This window comes from Bombina bombina, chromosome 11, assembly GCF_027579735.1.
Source record: "Bombina bombina isolate aBomBom1 chromosome 11, aBomBom1.pri, whole genome shotgun sequence".
Classification (NCBI taxonomy): domain Eukaryota; kingdom Metazoa; phylum Chordata; class Amphibia; order Anura; family Bombinatoridae; genus Bombina; species Bombina bombina.
In genome coordinates this window covers 35,907,978-35,929,992 of record NC_069509.1, presented here as the reverse complement: position 1 = coordinate 35,929,992, position 22,015 = coordinate 35,907,978, and the positions used below count along the sequence as shown (strand labels likewise).

General features: G+C 41.5%; 1 protein-coding gene across 1 annotated transcript in view; it reads left to right on the top strand.

Annotated features, from left to right (window-relative positions):
* Nucleotides 1-22,015, top strand: part of SETD1A (SET domain containing 1A, histone lysine methyltransferase) — a 116,868-nt gene that overhangs the window by 68,769 nt on the left and 26,084 nt on the right. The window contains exons 14-16 of the mRNA XM_053694806.1: nt 1-342; nt 3,301-3,470; nt 3,867-3,977. The exon at nt 1-342 is cut by the window's left edge and continues 1,035 nt beyond it. Coding sequence (XP_053550781.1) covers nt 1-342; nt 3,301-3,470; nt 3,867-3,977 — 623 coding nt within the window. The remainder of the gene's footprint in view (nt 343-3,300; nt 3,471-3,866; nt 3,978-22,015) is intronic.

Here is a 22,015-nt window from a genome sequence, read left to right as displayed (position 1 = left end):
TTAGAGGCAAGAGTCTGAGGCAGCAGCTGGTGAAGGTGGAAGAAACTGGGGATGTTACTTCAGAGGATGACGATGAGGAGGAGGAGGAGGAAGAAGAGGAGGAATTATGGGTGAGCACACGAGAACTGAGGTCCCATAGAGCTCGCCGAAATCTCCTTCCTTCTTCTCTTCCACGATATGAGATTCGAAGTGAGTTTGAGCAGATGACCATCCTCTACGATATCTGGAACACAGGGCTGGATTTTGAGGATATGATTTTCCTGAGGGAGACCTACGAGAAGCTTTTACAGGAAGATCACAGCACGGACTGGCTAAATGACACCCACTGGGTGCACCATACCAATATCCTTAGCAGTTATGGGTGTATAGCAAAAAAAAAGGTTTCCATACTTTCCTCCATATTGTGGGGCAACAAAGGAAAATTCTATTTGTACCCTGCATAAGCCTGTCCCTTTATATCTATGGCTTTTGTACTATAATTGATCTGATAGCAGTAAGTATCTGGGTTTCTTTAGCTGTATTTTGAACTCTAGGAATCCAGTATTATTATACAAGGAGCCACCAGCTTCTTTGTTTATGTTAAAGCAACGTTCTAATGCTAAAATGTTATTCCCTAGTTCTTTAGAGCATGTCATTTTTTTTCTAGATAACTGTGTGATTAACCCTTACAAAGATGAAGTCCTTAATGTTAGGCGCAAGCAGTGCAGCTCCCAAACATCACATGACCAGTCAACCAATCAGTGACTGTCAGCTACATGTGACTTCAGTTCCTCTTGGCTCCTGAGCGGGACTTAACCTATAGATTTAACCACTTTGTGACACTCAAACATTACTTGTGCTAACAATTTAGAGCTCATAATGTTTGAAATGTCCCTTTAAATGTAAAAAAAAGGCTTGATTATACCACAAAACATGGTATTTTAGAGTATTCAGTATTAAAGGGATATTAAACAGTATGAGGTTATCAGATAAGCTGTATAATTTAAAACCTTTTTAAATATACTCTAAATATACTTTCATTATTTATTCCCCCCCCTAATATTCCTAAAAAAAATTGTAGGTTTTGTCAATTCCGGTTGCTATAAAGTAATGGGCGCCGCTAGCTTTAAACTTAAGTTTACCCTTATCTATCTACCGCTGAGGACAGTGCAAACGATGCTGTATGGAACATAAGGTGGTTAATGAAATTATCTAACAGAGTTTCCACAAGGCCTTGTTTGCACAATCTATTGTATTGCCTTTTTTATATCTGGTCCTAATTCTCAGCAGGAAATATAGATAAGGGCAAAACTTAAGTTTAAACACGGGCGCTCGTTACTTTATAGAAACTAAAACTTTACACTTATATCTTCATCAATGTTTAAAACACTGATCTAATTGTAAAATCATCATTTGCATAGTGTTTATAAGGCGTATCTTAGCGCTGAACACATTATTATGTCTGTTATGGTTTAATATCTCTTTAAATGTATTTTAGAAAATGTTCAACTTTAAAAGCTATATTTAAATGGGCTGAGTGTGCACTCTGTGCAAGGTGCATTTACATCTGTTTTCAGAAAGCCGTCCGTGCTGCTTTTGTCTATACAGCAAAATGAAATTCATTAAAGGGGCAGTAAAGTCACTTTGTTTTCATGATTCAGAGAGCATACAGTTTTAGAAAACGCTCCAATTTACTTCTGTTATCTAATTTGCTTTGTTCTTTTGACATCTTTTGTTGAAAAAGCATGCCTAGGTAGGCTGAGGAGGAGCTGCCCACTACTGGGGGCTTGCTGCTTATTGGTGGCTGCACAGAACTTCTTGTCATTGGCTCACAAGATGTACTCTGCTAGAACCCAGTAGTGCATTGCTGCTCCTTCAACAAAATATACCAAGAGAACGAAGACAATTTTATAATAGAGGTAAATTGGAAAGTTTTTATATATATATATTTTATAATAACATTATTTTTTTTAAAGGGCAGAATATTTGGAGTTTTTATTCCCTAAAAATGGTAAACTAATGAGTATCTTCCCTTTTTACATGCATTTTTTTAAATCCTTTTCCTGCCTATTTACGGCAAGGTTACAAGTGCTATGCTAACGTTGGCGCACACAGGATATAGAAATACCGAGCGCAGTAGCATTTTACACTCGTCGGGTAAGCACATCTGAAGATAAGGATAAGGCGTTAACGTAGCAGAAATACATTTAAATAAACAGATAAACTCCTATCACTATGTGATAAAAACTATTCACATAAATATTTTTTTTTTTAAAAAGTTATTAGGGTTCAAAAGTTTATGGTATATGACAAGGTGTTTGAGTGAAAAGGGTTATAATATGTGTGTGTATATACAGTTGTATGCAAAAGTTTAGGCACCCCTGACAATTTCCATGATTTTCATTTATAAATAATTGGGTGTTTGGATTAGTAAATTCATTTTAATCTATCAAATAACTGAAGGACACAGTAATATTTCAGTAGTGAAATTAGATTTATTGGATTAACAGAAAATGTGCAATATGCATTAAAAAGAAATTAGACAGGTGCATAAATTTGGGCACTCCAACAGAAATATTGCATCAATATTTAGTAGAGCCTCCTTTAGCAGAAATAACAGCCTCAAGATGCTTCCTATAGCCTGTAATGAGTGTCTGGATTCTGGATGAAGGTATTTTGGACCATTCCTCCTTGCAAAACATCTCCAGTTCAGTTAGGTTTGATGGTTGCTGAGCATGGACAGCCCACTTCAAACCACCCCACAGATTTTTAATGATATTCAGGTCTGGGGACTGGGATGGCTATTCCAGAACATTGTACTTGTTCCTCTGCATAAATGCCAGAGTAGATTTTGAGCAGTGTTTTGGGTCGACTATAGCGCACTTGGTTAAACACGGTCAGGTTAGTGTCCGAGCAATAGGTATTAGGTTTTTTTTTTAACTCTGCAGCTCCATTTAAGTCTAACGGGAGAATAAATTAGTGCCCTCGTAATTTCTGAAGTTAGAGCGCATCAATCTTTGCTTGCGCGCAAACAATTTACTTTCAACTTGTAATAATCACGCACTAACCAGCACGCGTTAAAAGTTTACTTCTGCGGTGTCTGCTCGCGAGTGAAAGCACTAAATAGCATGCCACTTGTAATCTAGCCCCTAATCGGTAGAAAATCACATGTGTATTAGTTTCTTTTGTCTCTGAGTGTTGGACTAAATTTTTTTTTTTCGAGTTTTCACCTTAATGGTGTATCAGTAGTTTTATAACGTTTCCTGTGCTTGTTATGGTGGGTGTTTTTCTCTTCTGCTGTTTTCCTTAACAACATCCCACTCACCAACATTGCTAACCCGAAGCGACGACGAAGTAAACAGGATGGGTTACGGGAGCACCAGACGGGCTGTGCCAGGAGTGAAGGATACTATTCTATCAGCAAAAAGGACAAAGACAAGTATCTGAACGTGTATCCTGTGTCTGTACAAGAGCTGGACGCTGACACGCAGGTAAGTCCCAGAGTCGCAGCATCTTCACCCTACGTAACGAGCGACAGGTGAGGTATAACCAATAGACGAGTGCAGAGGTTTGTTTATAGTCTGACCATCACAACAGCTGTCTAGGAGCTTTAACTTCTGAATTTTATATGTTGTTTTCTCAAGTAGGATTTGAAAGGGGAGTTTGGAGGAAGTTTAGAATAGAAATGCTGTAATGATCGTCTATATTATGTGAAGCATATGAGCCTCTGATCCAGAGGGACAAATACCTCAGTGCTATAGAATTTTGCTTTAGACCCCCTTGTGTACAGTATATAATTGTGGCACAGATTACCATCCCTTTAGCATCTGCACTACAGGTTTACTGTGACATATGTGTGTATGCTGACTTTGCCATCTTCTCTGTAGGGTACAAACCGGATACTTTCTGAGCGTCGATCAGAACAGAGACGTCTCCTCAGTGCAATTGGCTCGTCTTCTCTGCTGGATAGTGACTTGCTGAAGCTTAACCAGTTGAAGGTAAGCTTCAGGTGTATTTCTATTACTTGTGCAGCAGGGGGCGCTGCAGACCACAGGAATGTTCTTTAGTCTGGTTGTGCTGAATACAGATTCAAACAAGGAAAATATTTATTAAATACCACACTCTAGTGATGTTTAAATGTGCAGCTGACTCGGACCTTTTGCAGCACAACTTACATGTTTTGAGCTCCAGTCTCTCTAGGCAGTGTGGGCCAAGTGCAATTTTCAGGACTGCTTTAAAGCAAAATAATGTTTCATAAAATAATATTTTAACTAAATGAATTTCTGGTGTGATTTACATTCTGAGTTTAAAGTCCCTTTTTAAAGCGGAAATTCCCAGTTAACAAGACCTGCCCAGGGATAAGCGTTTTGCCATTCATTCATCTCATACAGAATATTCGTTCATGACTCATTTTCTCCTGCTGCCTGGTTTTCATTGTGTTTTACCCCTGTAAATAGATTAAACATACGCTAAAGTTGCTTCAGGAGCCGCAGTGCATTGTTGTTTATGAGCATACTTGTGTATCTGCTAGAATTACACACAAGCATTTCTGCTATAATTCAAAGCTCTAAAACATTTGGATAATTTTACTATAAAATTGTCATTTTAAAGGGACACGAAACAAACATTTATTTCATGTTTCAGACAGAGCGTACAATTTAAAAATAGTTTCCAATTTACTTCTATTATCAAATTTGCTTAGTTCTCTTGTTGTTATTTCTTGAAGAGATATCTAGATCGATAGCATGCACGTGCCTGAAGCACTACAGGACAGGTAATAGTGCTGCCATATAGTGCTCTTGCTAATGTATAATATTATTGCAAAACTGCTGCCATATAGTGCCCAGACACGTGCACATTCCTGTTTTTCAATAAAGGATTCCAAGAACAAAGACAATGAGATAATAGAAGTAAATTGGAAAGTTGATTAATATTGCATGCTCTGTCTGAATCATGTAAGAATTGTTTTGGGTTTTATGTCCTTTTTTAAGCACTTTCTGATTTAGCAGCAAGGCTGTATTGCTATAGTATGTTCTCCCCTATAGATTTCCTTGGTGTCCTGTCCCTTTAATTGTATTCCAGCTAAATCTCTAAGTGTCTCTAAGTGTCGCTCCACCGCCTCTGTGCAGTTTAATGATTTTGTTGCCATAGTGAGGCCAGGTCATGTGAGCTGTCTGCTTAATCCCGCTATTGGTTGTGTTCCCTTTTGCTAGATGGGATAGGAGAGGTCACAAGAGAACAGGGGTGACCCTGTGTTAAAGTCTCAGCTGTGTCGTTAGAGACAAGTAAATACAAAGCAAAATACTCATTATTTCTTTTGCCCTGTGTCATGTGGTTTGGGGTTTTCTAACTGAGAATTAGAAGTGCACTCTACAGACACCGCATGCCTAACGGCTAACTGGCCTCTCCAGAGGTGATAAGATAACAAACTGAAAAACAATGCAGGTTTTCCTTACAAAATGACTCGGTGGCCAGTAACTAGCTCAGAGTGGCTTTGGCTTCTTGAAATAAGGCAAGTCGTGGGTGGAGTTTGGCCATTGAAAAGTAACTGCAAATAAGGTGTTAGTGTATCCAGAATGATTTCTCACTCTACTGGTATGTTAATTTATTACAAGACTACTTGAAAGTCTTTTAGAAGGTGTTGTATGCCTGTCCCTTGTAACTAGGGAAATGTGTGCACTGAGAGGTTTAGTCCTGTTCTTGGTTGTCTCCTTCACTATTACTAGTGTAATTAGCCCGTCCCTATAAGCTCAGGTGTGGGGACATCTGCTGTGACGTCATAGCCCACTGTCACGTCACAACATTGAGTTTTTGTAGCATTTTATCACAGGGGCTAAATGCAAATGACTAACAAAAGGCTCAAGATTTAAAAAATTATATTCTATTGTAGCCCCCAAATTGGTTTAATGGACCACTGCTGATAATTGTTACAATATTATATGTGAGAGAGGCTGGTTTCTGTTTCGTATCCAGTACAATCACTTTAAGTATTTGCTGTACTGGGCAGGGTAAGCTTCTTCCTTAAAAGGTCAGAATGAAATCCCGGGTATTTCCAGATTCGCTCACAGCTCAAGGGACCATTAATAGGGGGTAATGGGCTGTCATACAATTTATCATTTATATAAATGTAAATGTAGCAAAATCATCCAATAGTTTTGTAACTGCAGATAACAGCTCATTTGTTAGGGAAATATAAGGCTTTTGTTGTGTGCATCAGACCTTCTGTTAGCTGAACTATAACAGCTGGATATAATATTACTCCTGAGATCCACCTGGCAGGTTGTTTTTCCCTTGATCTGAGGATGCGACCCCGCTTGTCTTGATCTGTTTCATAGTGCCCATTATATCTGTTTTATCTTATGTGCCATCCACAAAGATCCGGTGGCATATTTCATTGCTTTTGCAGTGAGCTATATGCGCAAATCATAGGTTGTTTTTTTTTTAGCAGATTAAGCCCTCTTGTACTATGACATTTGGTTGTAGAAATAACCAAATATGGTGAAAAACATAGAATGCAAAAAAAATGTTGTAGGATTTATTTATTTATTTATTTATTTATTATGACACAGTGAGTCCACGGATCATCATCAATTACCTTTGGGAATATCACTCCTGGCCAGCAGGAGGAGGCAAAGAGCACCACAGCAAAGCTGTTAAATATCACTCCCCTACCCACAATCCCCCAGTCATTCTCTTTGCCTGTAGTTCGAGGAGGTGAAGATTTTTTTTTTTTTTAGAAAAGTAAGCTTACTCTGTTCCCTTCTGGGGTCTAGCCTAGTCCACGTCAGTCTCTTCAGTAGGGCAATGGTAGCTTTTGAGCACTTGAGAACTTGTGAGGGACAATCCTCACTGCGTTTTCTCAAGAATCTGATGCCCTAACTAGAAAACCTGAGTTTTTTATTTTCTTATAGGCAGTGTTCCCTCTAAGGCCAGTTTTGTGTGCGGCCCAGCAGTGAAACAGTTAATTAGGTAACCACACCCTGCAATTAGCAAACACTACACAATGCAGATGGCAAGGTATGGTTCTCTTGTTAACTGTTTCACTGCTGGGCTGCACACAAAACTGTCCTTAGAGGGAACACTGCTTATAGGGTACTTGGTAAATATCAGTATGGGCGTTTCTGTATCTCCTAACTATTTCAAACACTTTTTGGCCCACATTTAGCACCAGTTTATGCCATTATTTAAGGGTCATTGTAGCGTATAAATGACATTCTCTTATGTGCCCGAGCAGTGTAATTGTTTGCTCTTCTCGCTGTGGAACTGTGTTGTGTAAATGGTTTGTAGAGGATCCATTTATACAGGGAGTGCAGAATTATTAGGCAAGTTGCATTTTTGAGGATTAATTTTATTATTGAACAACAACCATGTTCTCAATGAACCCAAAAAACTAATTAATATCAAAGCTGAATAGTTTTGGAAGTAGTTTTTAGTTATAGCTATTTTAGGGGGATATCTGTGTGTGCAGGTGACTATTACTGTGCATAATTATTAGGCAACTTAACAAAAAACAAATATATACCCATTTCAATTATTTATTTTTACCAGTGAAACCAATATAACATCTCAACATTCACAAATATACATTTCTGACATTCAAAAACAAAACAAAAACAAATCAGTGACCAATATAGCCACCTTTCTTTGCAAGGACACTCAAAAGCCTGCCATCCATGGATTCTGTCAGTGTTTTGATCTGTTCACCATCAACATTGCGTGCAGCAGCAACCACAGCCTCCCAGACACTGTTCAGAGAGGTGTACTGTTTTCCCTCCTTGTAAATCTCACATTTGATGATGGACCACGGGTTCTCAATGGGGTTCAGATCAGGTGAACAAGGAGGCCATGTCATTAGATTTTCTTCTTTTATACCCTTTCTTGCCAGCCACGCTGTGGAGTACTTGGACGCGTGTGATGGAGCATTGTCCTGCATGAAAATCATGTTTTTCTTGAAGGATGCAGACTTCTTCCTGTACCACTGCTTGAAGAAGGTGTCTTCCAGAAACTGGCAGTAGGACTGGGAGTTGAGCTTGACTCAATCCTCAACCCGAAAAGGCCCCACAAGCTCATCTTTGATGATACCAGCCCAAACCAGTACTCCACCTCCACCTTGCTGGTGTCTGAGTCGGACTGGAGCTCTCTGCCCTTTACCAATCCAGCCACGGGCCCATCCATCTGGCCCATCAAGACTCACTCTCATTTCATCAGTCCATAAAACCTTAGAAAAATCAGTCTTGAGATATTTCTTGGCCCAGTCTTGACGTTTCAGCTTGTGTGTTTTGTTCAGTGGTGGTCGTCTTTCAGCCTTTCTTACCTTGGCCATGTCTCTGAGTATTGCACACCTTGTGCTTTTGGGCACTCCAGTGATGTTGCAGCTCTGAAATATGGCCAAACTGGTGGCAAGTGGCATCTTGGCAGCTGCACCCTTGACTTTTCTCAGTTCATGGGCAGTTATTTTGCGCCTTGGTTTTTCCACACGCTTCTTGCGACCCTGTTGACTATTTTGAATGAAACGCTTGATTGTTCGATGATCACGCTTCAGAAGCTTTGCAATTTTAAGAGTGCTGCATCCCTCTGCAAGATATCTCACTATTTTTGACTTTTCTGAGCCTGTCAAGTCCTTCTTTTGACCCATTTTGCCAAAGGAAAGGAAGTTGCCTAATAATTATGCACACCTGATATAGGGTGTTGATGTCATTAGACCACACCCCTTCTCATTACAGAGATGCACATCACCTAATATGCTTAATTGGTAGTAGGCTTTCGAGCCTATACAGCTTGGAGTAAGACAACATGCATAAAGAGGATGATGTGGTCAAAATACTCATTTGCCTAATAATTCTGCACTCCCTGTATAGCCCATGGGGATGTTTTTGTAACAATGTATAGTTTTTCTTATTTTTTTATTAAAATTGTGCTGATTTTCAGACTCCTAACCAAGCCCCACAGTGTCAGATGTATACATGCGTTTACAGACTTCTGCTGGCTCCTGTTTGTGTAATCTTTCTTTACATGTGCAGGGGAGGGGGGGAGTGTCTTCTTTTTTTGTTTTCCCATCCCCTTTCAACTGGGTGTCTCAGCCTAACCTTTTCAACAGAGCTAAACTGGGAGCTTCTAAGTTCGGCCGAGGGCAGATACGCTCCAGAGTGCTCTGTTCTAATCAGAGCCTTGGGCGCCGCAACCGCCTCAGGGAACCTAGCCATGGGTCCCAGCTATCTATCAAATCTATTTATATATCTATCTATTGAATCTATCTATCTAATTTATCTATATTTCTTTCATGTAATTAGCAAGAGTCCATGAGCTAGTGACGTATGGGATATACATTCCTACCAGGAGGGGCAAAGTTTCCCAAACCTCAAAATGCCTATAAATACACCCCTCACCACACCCACAATTCAGTTTTACAAACTTTGCCTCCTATGGAGGTGGTGAAGTAAGTTTGTGCTAGATTCTACGTTGATATGCGCTCCGCAGCAAGTTGGAGCCCGGTTTTCCTCTCAGCGTGCAGTGAATGTCAGAGGGATGTGAGGAGAGTATTGCCTATTTGAATTCAATGATCTCCTTCTACGGGGTCTATTTCATAGGTTCTCTGTTATCGGTCATAGAGATTCATCTCTTACCTCCCTTTTCAGATCGACGATATACTCTTATTTATATACCATTACCTCTGCTGATTTTCGTTTCAGTACTGGTTTGGCTTTCTACAAACATGTAGATGAGTGTCCTGGGGTAAGTAAATCTTATTTTCTGTGATACTCTAAGCTATGGTTGGGCACTTTATTTATAAAGTTCTAAATATATGTATTCAAACATTTATTTGCCTTGACTCAGGATGTTCAACATTCCTTATTTTCAGACAGTCAGTTTCATATTTGGGATAATGCATTTGAATCAATTTTTTTCTTACCTTAAAATTTGACTCTTTTTTCCCTGTGGCTGTTAGGCTCGCGGGGGCTGAAAATGCTTCATTTTATTGCGTCATTCTTGGCGCGGACTTTTTTGGCGCAAAAAATCTTTTCTGTTTCCGGCGTCATACGTGTCGCCGGAAGTTGCGTCATTTTTTGACGTCCTTTTGCGCCAAAAATGTCGGCGTTCCGGATGTGGCGTCATTTTTGGCGCCAAAAAGCATTTAGGCGCCAAATAATGTGGGCGTCTTATTTGGCGCCAAAAAATGTGGGCGTCGCTTTTGTCTCCACATTATTTCAGTCTCATTTTTTCTTTGCTTCTGGTTACTAGAAGCTTGTTTATTGGCATTTTTTCCCATTCCTGAAACTGTCATTTAAGGAATTTGATCAATTTTGCTTTATATGTTGTTTTTTTCTCTTACATATTGCAAGATGTCTCACGTTGCATCTGAGTCAGAAGATACTTCAGGAAAATCGCTGTCTAGTGCTGGAACTACCAAAGCTAAGTGTATCTGCTGTAAACTTTTGGTAGCTATTCCTCCGGCTGTTGTTTGTATTAATTGTCATGACAAACTTGTTAAAGCAGATAATATTTCCTTTAGTAATGTACCATTGCCTGTTGCAGTTCCTTCAACATCTAAGGTGCAGAATGTTCCTGATAACCATAAGAGATTTTGTTTCTGAATCCATCAAGAAGGCTATGTCTGTTATTTCTCCTTCTAGTAAACATAAAAAATCTTTTAAAACTTCTCTCTCTACAGATGAATTTTTTTTTTTTTTAAATCCTTTATTTATTCCGTGAAGAGACATAACATAAATCAAGACAAGAGAAAAAGAGAACAGTCCCCGAGTTCTGGGGGTCAAATATCAAGAATAATATAACATCAATCATGGTTACAGAATATCAAACTGATACTGTGTAACAATTAGTTTTGCATTAACATGACATGTCTCTCACAATTTTTTATTTTTAAACCAATCCATTCCCACCCCCCCTTTCCCCCCCCCCCTCCTCCATTTCTCAGCCAGTCGGCTATCGCCACTCCCCCAGGGTGTCAGCACCCCCTACCTGATTGACTTCCTACCCTTCACTAAAGAGGAGATACCTCCCTATTTACTGTGCATCAAAGTCTACCCTCCATTCTCCTCGCAACTGAGCTTCCAAGAGGTATTCAGAGTTGCGTATGGGATATAGAATTCTCGCCAATTGCGAGGCATGCAGTGAGTGTAGGTAAATGTCCCATTTTCTCATGAAACGTGCTGTACGATTAGCCACATCTCCCATAGTGTCTACCTGTTCATGTAACAGCTGTGAGTGTATTTCAGTTTTTAGCTGCGACAGGGTGGGGGCTCGTCTATCTATCCAATATTTCAAGATTATTTTTCTCGCTTGGAGAATGACATTATGCATAAAGGTTGCCTGGCTTCTAGGAAGCCCTGGCGTGTCCAGGAATATTACCATTTGTGGGGTAAGCGTAGTTACTTGTATGTTTAGGGAGCGTAGCCAAAAACAGATCATCCCCCAAAACTTGGTCAATTTGGGGCATTCCCATATCATGTGCAGCAAGGCTGCTTGTGCTTTAGAGCATTTCGGACAGTTCCCTGTGTGGTCTCTTTCCCACTTCTTGTATTGGTGCGGAGTCACGTAGGCTAACTGTAAGATTTTAGTGTGAGACTCTCTGATGTTCGTCGCCAGAGTGGCCTTCCGAACGTTTTCAATGCTACTTTGAATCTGCGCTTTGGTAATAGGTGCACTCAGGATCTCTGTCCATTTTTCCCCTAAATATTCCAGTGAGTGTTCGTTATTAGGGGCCAACAATGTCCTGTATATTGGGGAGATGGAAGTGCAACCCTGAGAGTAAATACTGCAGAGCTGGTGAACGGCACTGTTAGGTTCAGGGAAGTTCTCTGAGTTAACCAACTCTGAGGCATAGTGCCTAGCCTGTAGATAGGCAAAGTGGTGCGTGCGGGGGAGATTGTAGGTCGTTTGGAGCTGCGAGAAAGTACATATAGTTCTGCCAGGACCATCCAGCATCTTGGATACTCTGTCCAGTCCCAAGGACTTCCAAGTCCTGAAGGTTTGGGTAGTTAAACCTGGCACGAAAAGTGGATTCCCCTGCAAGGGTATGTATTTGGAGATTTCATGGCTGCATTTTAGCCTATTGCACAGTTTTCTCCAAGCCTGCAGTGGCTGCGACAGGAGGGGATAGGGCGATAATAGCTTTTCTAATTTATCCGCCCTCAGGTGTGGGAGAACAGAAAGCGACCAGGGCTGAACCACATGTCGCTCTAGTTCAGGGATTGTAAAGTGACTGTTTCCCGTTAACCAGTCCAGGACGTATTTCGCTTGTGCGGCCCAGCAGTACAACTCAACATTTGGGACCCCATACCTCCCGAGGAGACCGAACCTATCATTCTATTGTAATGAATCCTGTGCTTTTTCCCAGCCCAAATGAAAGACATGAAGAGCGACTTCCAATATAGCAAGTCCTTTTTGTGTATGAGTAGGGGCAGCATCTGCATTACGTATAGCAGCTTGGGAAATAGGACCATTTTAATGAGGGCTATCCTGCCTGATACGGTCAGTGGCAGTCCCACCCAGTGCTTGGTCAGATCTAAGGCTCCTTTTTTTCAGGGGTGCGTAGTTTATATCATACCAGTTCCCCGGATTGCGCGATAGCTTCACTCCTAAGTATTTAAAGGTATCCCCCGCTACTCGAAAGTCGTAGTGGAGGTCGGGTATCTCGTTGGCATACGATAACCAGATTAACTCCGTTTTATCAGTGTTGACTTTATACCCAGAGATAAGGCCGAAGTCTTTAACAATATCCATTATCATCGGGATGTTAAGTCTGGGGTCCTGGATGTACAACACCATGTCATCCGCAAAGAGTGACAGATGCAGCGTCTTGTCACCTATTTTGAGCCCTTTTGTAGTATGCCTGATCTTTACGGCAAGAGGCTCTAAGGCCAGATCAAACAAGAGAGGCGAGAGCGGGCACCCCTGTCTCGTTCCTCTATTTAAGGCAAATGGTTGGGACGGCATTCCATTCACTAATATTGCATCCTGGGGGTTAGTGTACAATGCCTTCAATGCTCTCGAGAAGTTCCCAGATATCCCAAACCGATCTAGTGTAAGGAATAGGTGACTCCAAAGGACCTTGTCGAAGGCCTTCTCCGCGTCAACTAGGAGTGCACATGCTTCTTCCTGCTGTGGTACTCGGTTCTTACTTGCTTTATTCCAATAATGGGTGAGCAAGAATTGCAGGGTGCGCACATTGACCACCGATGACCTACCTTTCACGAATCCCGTTTGATTTTCATGAATAAGGTTGGGAAGCACTATCGCTAGCCTATCCGCCAGGATTTTCGTGAGTAGTTTATAATCCGAATTCATTAGTGAAATCGGGCGGTATGATTCGGGGGCTAAGCAGTTTCTATCCTGTTTGAGAATCAAACTGATATTTGCTTCTGTAAATCTCTGCGACACACTGGCGTCGCCCTGCAGTATACCGTTGAACAGTCTAGCTAATGGGTCGGCTATTTCTTGTCCAAGTATTTTATAAAACTCCCCGGGTAGGCCGTCAGGTCCCGGGGTTTTGTCTAGGGGAAGCCTCCCTATAGAGGCAAGTACCTCACTCGGGGCTATGTTTGCATTTAACGCTTGCCGTTGGGGCTCCGTTAATGTGGGCAGAGGAATGTCACTCCAGAAGTTTTCCCGAGTGATTGTGTCGACTTCCCTCCTGGTGTATAGTTTTGAGTAAAATTGTGTAAATGCCCTCTGTATTCCTGCTGTATCAGTATGTAGCATGTCATTGTATTTAATAGCCTGTATTGTGTTGCAGCCATTATTTAGTTTAGTCAGTCTGGCCAGCATTTTTCCTGTTTTATTGCCATAGCGATAGTACCTGGCTTGTAATCTTGTGGCATTTCTTGCTGCGTTTTGGGTTAGATATGTGTCTCTGTGTGTTTTGGTGTCTTGGTATTTGAGTCTGTTCGCTGTCGTGGGGTTACGCAAATATCTATTTCTGGCGTTTAAAAGTTGTTTAAGAAGTAGCTCCTCCCTGGCCCGCTTTTTCTTTTTGAAATTTATGACATAAGATGTCGTAGAGCCTCTCAGCACTGCCTTAGCTGCCTCCCAGAACAGTACAGTTGTGTTCCTATGTCCCTGATTTGTGTCAGCGTACGTTAGCCACTCCCCTATAAGGTGCTTCCTAAAATTATCGTCATGTAGCAGATACTTGGGGAATAACCATCTAGAAGTGAGAGGCCTATCTGGCCCTAGTTGTAGCTTCAGTGTGATTGGGGCATGATCTGAGAGAACTGGATTATCTATTCCCGCGTCCCTGACCCTAGGGTGCATGGACTTGGAAATCAAAAAATAGTCAATGCGGGACAGAGTATCCTTTGCCGGAGTGGCACAAGTAAAACTCTTGACCTCCGGGTTCCTATCTCTCCAGATGTCCGTGAGGAGAAGAGCATTTCGAAACCTGCGAAGCAGGTTTGTGTCTCTCCTAGCGTTGAGATTTGTGCTTCGACCTGTCTGTGAGTGTAGTGGGTTATGAAACCTGTCAGCAGGGGTCTGTGGCGCAATATTATAGTCCCCACCAAGAACTATCGGGACATCTGCAATTTTCAGTAATTGGACCCTGAGTTCACTCCAGAAGTCTGACTTATGTGTGTGGGGTCCGTCGACCCCCCCTAGAAGCATTGGAGTGCCGTCAACTGTGAGCCTGAGTAAGATATATCGTCCCTGGGGGTCTAGCACAGTGTGAGTTATGTTGTAGTCTAAGTTCTTGCGGAAGAGGATCGCTACACCCCTGGCTCTGTTGCTGTCATATTTAGTATATATAACCTCGCCTACCCAACCCTGCTTTAGCTTCTGATGCTCTGTGGGTTTCAGATGGGTTTCTTGGAGGATCGCTATGTCGGTCTTTCTAGATTTTAAGTATTTCAATATGGCCTTTCGTTTCAGAGGAGATGTGATTCCCCCTACATTCCATGAGATAATATGTAGTCCCATCCTCAATGATAGTACGGTGGGAGGGATCCCTGTATGGTGAGTTATGTGTTAGAGACTACTATAGTATACTGGCTCAGTGTTTTCTACTAGCAACGTGCTAAGCGTTTAAGTGTGCGATTACGTTCACTACTTACGGTTCTGACACCCTGGGGTCCTCTCCCCTTAGGAACAGGAAAGGTTGAGTTATGCTGATTCGGTGACAGCCTTGGAAAATACAATGGAGCAGAATTACTAACAATCAGTACTATGATACAATACGTGTTTTAACAGGGCAGTATCTCAAAGTCTCAGAGATGAGTGAGAAAAGGCAGAGAAGAGACAAAGAAGGAGAAAAATAATCAAGCAACACGGCAACAGTGAACAATAAAATACTGCAGTAATAAAATATAGCAGACAATCAAAAGCGGACCCCCCCCCTCCCACCCCCCCCCCCCCCCTTTATTCCCAAAGAAAAGGATATGAAATAGTGTCCTGGGCTGAGCCCATCGACATCATGCTTGAGTTGCGTCCTTAGCTTCCATTCCTCTATCATGTCCCTGCAAACAAGAACAATAACAAAGACAGCGGGGTATCTTAGATCCCGCACAGTTTGTATCCCTCAAAGAGTGCCACTACAGGGTCAAGGATTCTCTTCCTCTTCTATTTCATCTACTTCATTTTGATCCCTTCTGCATGGGTTTCTTGAGGCCATAAAAGCCCGTAACTGGGTTGTAGATTCAAAAAATCTTGGGCCTTGAGGGGTCTGCAGCCGGAGTCTTGCTGGGTACAAGAGAGACACCAATTCACCTTTCCCTACAATAGGGAGAGAATTCTCTGCGCTTCCTTGCCACTTCAGCCGAGTAGTCTTGGAATAAGTGTATTTTGGATCCCTCATAGAATAGTTCCTTTGTTTGTCTGTAGGCTTTCAAGATAAGGGTTTTGTCCTTGAAATTAAGATATTTAATCATCAATTGCCTAGATAAGGCTTTTTGTCCATTATTAGATGGTAAGGGCCCCACGCGGTGCGCTCTTTCTGCAATACATGGGATATCAGAGTCGGCCATACCCAGCAGTTTCGGGAGCCCTCTTTCTGCGAAGTCAATTAGTGCGGATCCTGGAACCATTTCAGATAACCCCACCACACGGATGTTGTTGCGCCGGGATCTGTTTTCCAGGTCCTCTATTTTAGATATTAAAGCTTTATTTTGGCGTTGAAGCTGCGTGATGTCTAGCGCAGATTCTCTCTGCTGTGTCTCAGTGTCCGCTACCCTTTGCTCCACTATATTTAATCGTGTTGAGAAGGACTTGAAATCTGTGGACAGGGTGTCTAGTCCCGTCTGTAACTGTTCAATTTTTGGCAAGAATAAGGCAGACAGTTGCGAGACTATTGGGTGGGTATCTTGTGGCAGAGGGTCAGAGAGCTCCATTACCGCGGCTGGCGGCGTGTGCACTTCAGCTTGGCTTTTTTGCCGTCTCTCAGTCTGGCGTTGCTTGGACATGTTGTCAGTTCTTTTATTATAAGGGGCGTAGTATTTTTGCATACAGACAAAAGATGTCCCAGCGTTAGGACCAATTCTGCTTCTTAAGGTCTTGTGGTTTGCAAGGATCAAGTCAGAATCATAGGCAGCTCAGGAGAGTTTCTGGGGGGGGGGGTGTCTTGGGGGGGGGTCACTCAGCGTTTATCTCCTCATATCACCTGTTGCCCACCCGGGGCTGAAAATGTCCATAAAAAGAGAAAGGGTGGTGTTCACTTCGTTTTTAATACATGAGGCTTGGTGTCCCTCTCTGCTTCCCCAGTCAGATGTCTAAGTAAAAACTAATAGTAGGTGCCTTATCTCCCTCAGTCCCTACAGGAGCTGTGTAGTGCTGCTGCGCCTGTGTGTGTGGGGGTAATTATGGCAAGAAAGTTCCAGTCTTTGGATGTAAGCTTACAGTAGTTCCCACCACACCGGGCCCTTTTTACTGAGGGAGTAAACTTTTTCCCCCCACCTCTCCAGAGCTTAGTATTATTAGGGCAGTGGGTCGTTACTTAGCAGTAGTGTCAGGTTAGAGTGGCGCCAAAGTAAAAAGAAAGTTTGCTGCGTATGGGGGAAAATGGCCGCCGCGGCACTACTGACCTCCGTTATTCAGGTCCGATCACTGCTTTTCAACTACTAACCGTTGTTCTGTTTTTATGAGGCTGCACTTGTCGCAGCAAAAGGGGTCGAGGTAAGCCCTGTGATGGTGTAGCCGTTCCGACTACCGTACCTCCGTTTGTCCACTTTTTTTTGTTTGCGCTCCGGTGAGGGAAAAGTTGGAAATTCTCCTTGCCTGCTCGTGTCCGGACAGAGGTCAAGGTCCCTCTGCCAAGGATAGTGGCTTAATGGGCGACTTGTAGCGCTACACGCTGCCTGATAGAAGGGTCAAACAACGGAGCTCTCTCAGATGCGTCCGTTACTAGCGCCCGCCCAACCGGAAGTACAGATGAATTTTTAAATGAACATCATCATTCTGATTCTGATGACTCTTCTGGTTCAGAGGATTCTGTCTCAGAGATTGATGCTGATAAATCTTCATATTTATTTAAAATGGAATTTATTCGTTCTTTACTTAAAGAAGTACTAATTGCTTTAGAAATAGAGGATTCTGGTCCTCTTGATACTAATTCTAAACGTTTAGATAAGGTATTTAAATCTCCTGTGGTTATTCCAGAAGTTTTTCCTGTTCCTAATGCTATTTCTGAAGTAATTTCCAGAGAATGGGATAAATTGGGTAATTCATTTACTCCTTCTAAACGTTTTAAGCAATTATATCCTGTGCCGTCTGACAGATTAGAATTTTGGGACAAAATCCCTAAAGTCGATGGGGCTATTTCTACCCTTGCTAAACGTACTACTATTCCTACGTCGGATGGTACTTCGTTTAAAGATCCTTTAGATAGGAAAATTGAATCCTTTCTAAGAAAAGCTTATCTGTGTTCAGGTAATCTTCTTAGACCTGCTATATCATTGGCTGATGTTGCTGCAGCTTCAACTTTTTGGTTGGAGACATTAGCGCAACAAGTAACAGATCATGATTCTCATAATATTATTATTCATCTTCAGCATGCTAATAATTTTATCTGTGATGCCATCTTTGAGATTATCAGAGTTGATGTCAGGTTTATGTCTCTAGCTATTCTAGCTAGAAGAGCTTTATGGCTTAAAACTTGGAATGCTGATATGGCTTCTAAATCAACTCTACTTTCCATTTCTTTCCAGGGTAACAAATTATTTGGTTCTCAGTTGGATTCTATTATCTCAACTGTTACTGGTGGGAAAGGAACTTTTTTACCACAGGATAAAAAATCTAAGGGTAAAAACAGGGCTAATAATCGTTTTCGTTCCTTTCGTTTCAACAAAGAATAAAAGCCTGATCCTTCATCCTCAGGAGCAGTTTGTTTGGAAACCATCTCCAGTCTGGAATAAATCCAAGCCTTCTAGAAAGGCAAAGCCTGCTTCTAAGTCCACATGAAGGTGCGGCCCTCATTCCAGCTCAGCTGGTAGGGGGCAGGTTACGTTTTTTCAAAGAAATTTGGATCAATTCTGTTCACAATCTTTGGATTCAGAACATTGTTTCAGAAGGGTACAGAATTGGTTTCAAGATGAGACCTCCTGCAAAGAGATTTTTTCTTTCCTGTGTCCCAGTAAATCCAGTGAAAGCTCAAGCATTTCTGAATTGTGTTTCAGATCTAGAGTTGGCTGGAGTAATTATGCCAGTTCCAGTTCTGGAACAGGGGATGGGGTTTTATTCAAATCTCTTCATTGTACCAAAGAAGGAGAATTCCTTCAGACCAGTTCTGGATCTAAAAATATTGAATCGTTATGTAAGGATACCAACATTCAAAATGGTAACTGTAAGGACTATCTTGCCTTTTGTTCAGCAAGGGCATTATATGTCCACAATAGATTTACAGGATGCATATCTGCATATTCAGATTCATCCAGATCATTATCAGTTCCTGAGATTCTCTTTTCTGGACAAGCATTACCAGTTTGTGGCTCTGCCGTTTGGCCTAGCTACAGCTCCAAGAATTTTTACAAAGGTTCTCGGTGCCCTTCTGTCTGTAATCAGAGAACAGGGTATTGTGGTATTTCCTTATTTGGACGATATCTTGGTACTTGCTCAGTCTTTACATTTAGCAGAATCTCATACGAATCGACTTGTGTTGTTTCTTCAAGATCATGGTTGGAGGATCAATTCACCAAAAAGTTCATTGATTCCTCAGACAAGGGTAACCTTTCTGGGTTTCCAGATAGATTCAGTGTCCATGACTCTGTCTTTAACAGACAAGAGACGTCTAAAATTGATTTCGGCTTGTCGAAACCTTCAGTCACAATCATTCCCTTCGGTAGCCTTATGCATGGAAATTCTAGGTCTTATGACTGCTGCATCGGACGCGATCCCCTTTGCTAGTTTTCACATGCGACCTCTTCAGCTCTGTATGCTGAATCAATGGTGCAAGGATTACACAAAGATATCTCAATTAATATCTTTAAAACCGATTGTACGACACTCTCTAACGTGGTGGACAGATCACCATCGTTTGATTCAGGGGGCTTCTTTTGTGCTTCTGACCTGGACTGTAATTTCAACAGATGCAAGTCTCACAGGTTGGGGAGCTGTGTGGGGATCTCTGACAGCACAAGGAGTTTGGGAATCTCAGGAGGTGAGATTACCGATCAATATTTTGGAACTCCGTGCAATTTTCAGAGCTCTTCAGTTTTGGCCTCTTCTGAAGAGAGAATCGTTCATTTGTTTTCAGACAGACAATGTCACTACTGTGGCATACATCAATCATCAAGGAGGGACTCGCAGTCCTCTGGCTATGAAACAAGTATCTCGAATTCTGGTTTGGGCGGAATCCAGCTCCTGTCTAATATCTGCGGTTCATATCCCAGGTATAGACAATTGGGAAGCGGATTATCTCAGTCGCCAAACGTTGCATCCGGGCGAATGGTCTCTTCACCCAGAGGTATTTCTTCAGATTGTTCAAATGTGGGAGCTTCCAGAAATAGATCTGATGGCGTCTCATCTAAACAAGAAACTTCCTAGGTATCTGTCCAGATCCCGGGATCCTCAGGCGGAAGCAGTGGATGCATTATCACTTCCTTGGAAGTATCATCCTGCTTATATCTTTCCGCCTCTAGTTCTTCTTCCAAGAGTAATCTCCAAGATTCTGAAGGAATGCTCGTTTGTTCTGCTGGTAGCTCCGGCATGGCCTCACAGGTTTTGGTATGCGGATCTTGTCCGGATGGCCTCTTGCCATCCGTGGACTCTTCCGCTACGACCAGACCTTCTGTCGCAAGGTCCTTTTTTCCATCAGGATCTCAAATCCTTAAATTTAAAGGTATGGAGATTGAACGCTTGATTCTTGGTCAAAGAGGTTTCTCTGATTCTGTGATTAATACTATGTTACAGGCTCGTAAATCTGTATCCAGAGAGATATATTATAGAGTCTGGAGGACTTATATTTCTTGGTGTCTTTCTCATCATTTTTCTTGGCATTCTTTTAGAATTCTGAGAATTTTACAGTTTCTTCAGGATGGTTTAGATAAAGGTTTATCCGCAAGTTCTTTGAAAGGACAAATCTCTGCTCTTTCTGTTCTTTTTCACAGAAAGATTGCTAATCTTCCTGATATTCATTGTTTTGTACAAGCTTTGGTTCGTATAAAACCTGTCATTAAGTCAATTTCTCCTCCTTGGAGTTTGAATTTGGTTCTGGGGGCTCTTCAAGCTCCTCCGTTTGAACCTATGCATTCATTGGACATTAAATTACTTTCTTGGAAAGTTTTGTTCCTTTTGGCAATCTCTTCTGCCAGAAGAGTTTCTGAATTATCTGCTCTTTCTTGTGAGTCTCCTTTTCTGATTTTTCATCAGGATAAGGCAGTGTTGCGAACTTCTTTTGAATTTTTACCTAAAGTTGTGAATTCTAACAACATTAGTAGAGAAATTGTGGTTCCTTCATTATGTCCTAAGCCTAAGAATTCTAAGGAGAAATCATTGCATTCTTTGGATGTTGTTAGAGCTTTGAAATATTATGTTGAAGCTACTAAGTCTTTCCGAAAGACTTCTAGTTTATTTGTTATCTTTTCCGGTTCTAGAAAAGGCCAGAAAGCTTCTGCCATTTCTTTGGCATCTTGGTTGAAATCTTTAATTCATCTTGCCTATGTTGAGTCGGGTAAAACTCTGCCTCAAAGGATTACAGCTCATTCTACTAGGTCAGTTTCTACTTCCTGGGCGTTTAGGAATGAAGCTTCAATTGATCAGATTTGCAAAGCAGCAACTTGGTCCTCTTTGCATACTTTTACTAAATTCTACCATTTTGATGTATTTTCTTCTTCTGAAGCAGTTTTTGGTAGAAAAGTACTTCAGGCAGCGGTTTCAGTTTGAATCTTCTGCTTATGTTTTTCATTAAACTTTATTTTGGGTGTAGATTATTTTCAGCAGGAATTGGCTGTCTTTATTTTATCCCTCCCTCTCTAGTGACTCTTGCGTGGAAAGATCCACATCTTGGGTAATCATTATCCCATACGTCACTAGCTCATGGACTCTTGCTAATTACATGAAAGAAAACATAATTTATGTAAGAACTTACCTGATAAATTCATTTCTTTCATATTAGCAAGAGTCCATGAGGCCCGCCCTTTTTTTTTGGGGTGGTTATGATTTTTGTATAAAGCACAATTATTCCAATTCCTTATTTTATATGCTTTCGCACTTTTTTATCACCCCACTTCTTGGCTATTCGTTAAACTGAATTGTGGGTGTGGTGAGGGGTGTATTTATAGGCATTTTGAGGTTTGGGAAACTTTGCCCCTCCTGGTAGGAATGTATATCCCATACGTCACTAGCTCATGGACTCTTGCTAATATGAAAGAAATGAATTTATCAGGTAAGTTCTTACATAAATTATGTTATCTATCTATTGCATGTATTTATCTATCTAATCTATCTATCTACCCATCTTGTGGCCGGACTGTTATCTGACAGCCACTTGTGTTGGACTTTTATCCGTCGGCCAAATGTCCGTCGGCTAACAGTCCGGCCACGATTAGAAATATAGACTATTTAAATTAATTAATTAAATTCTTGGGAGGTGAACTAT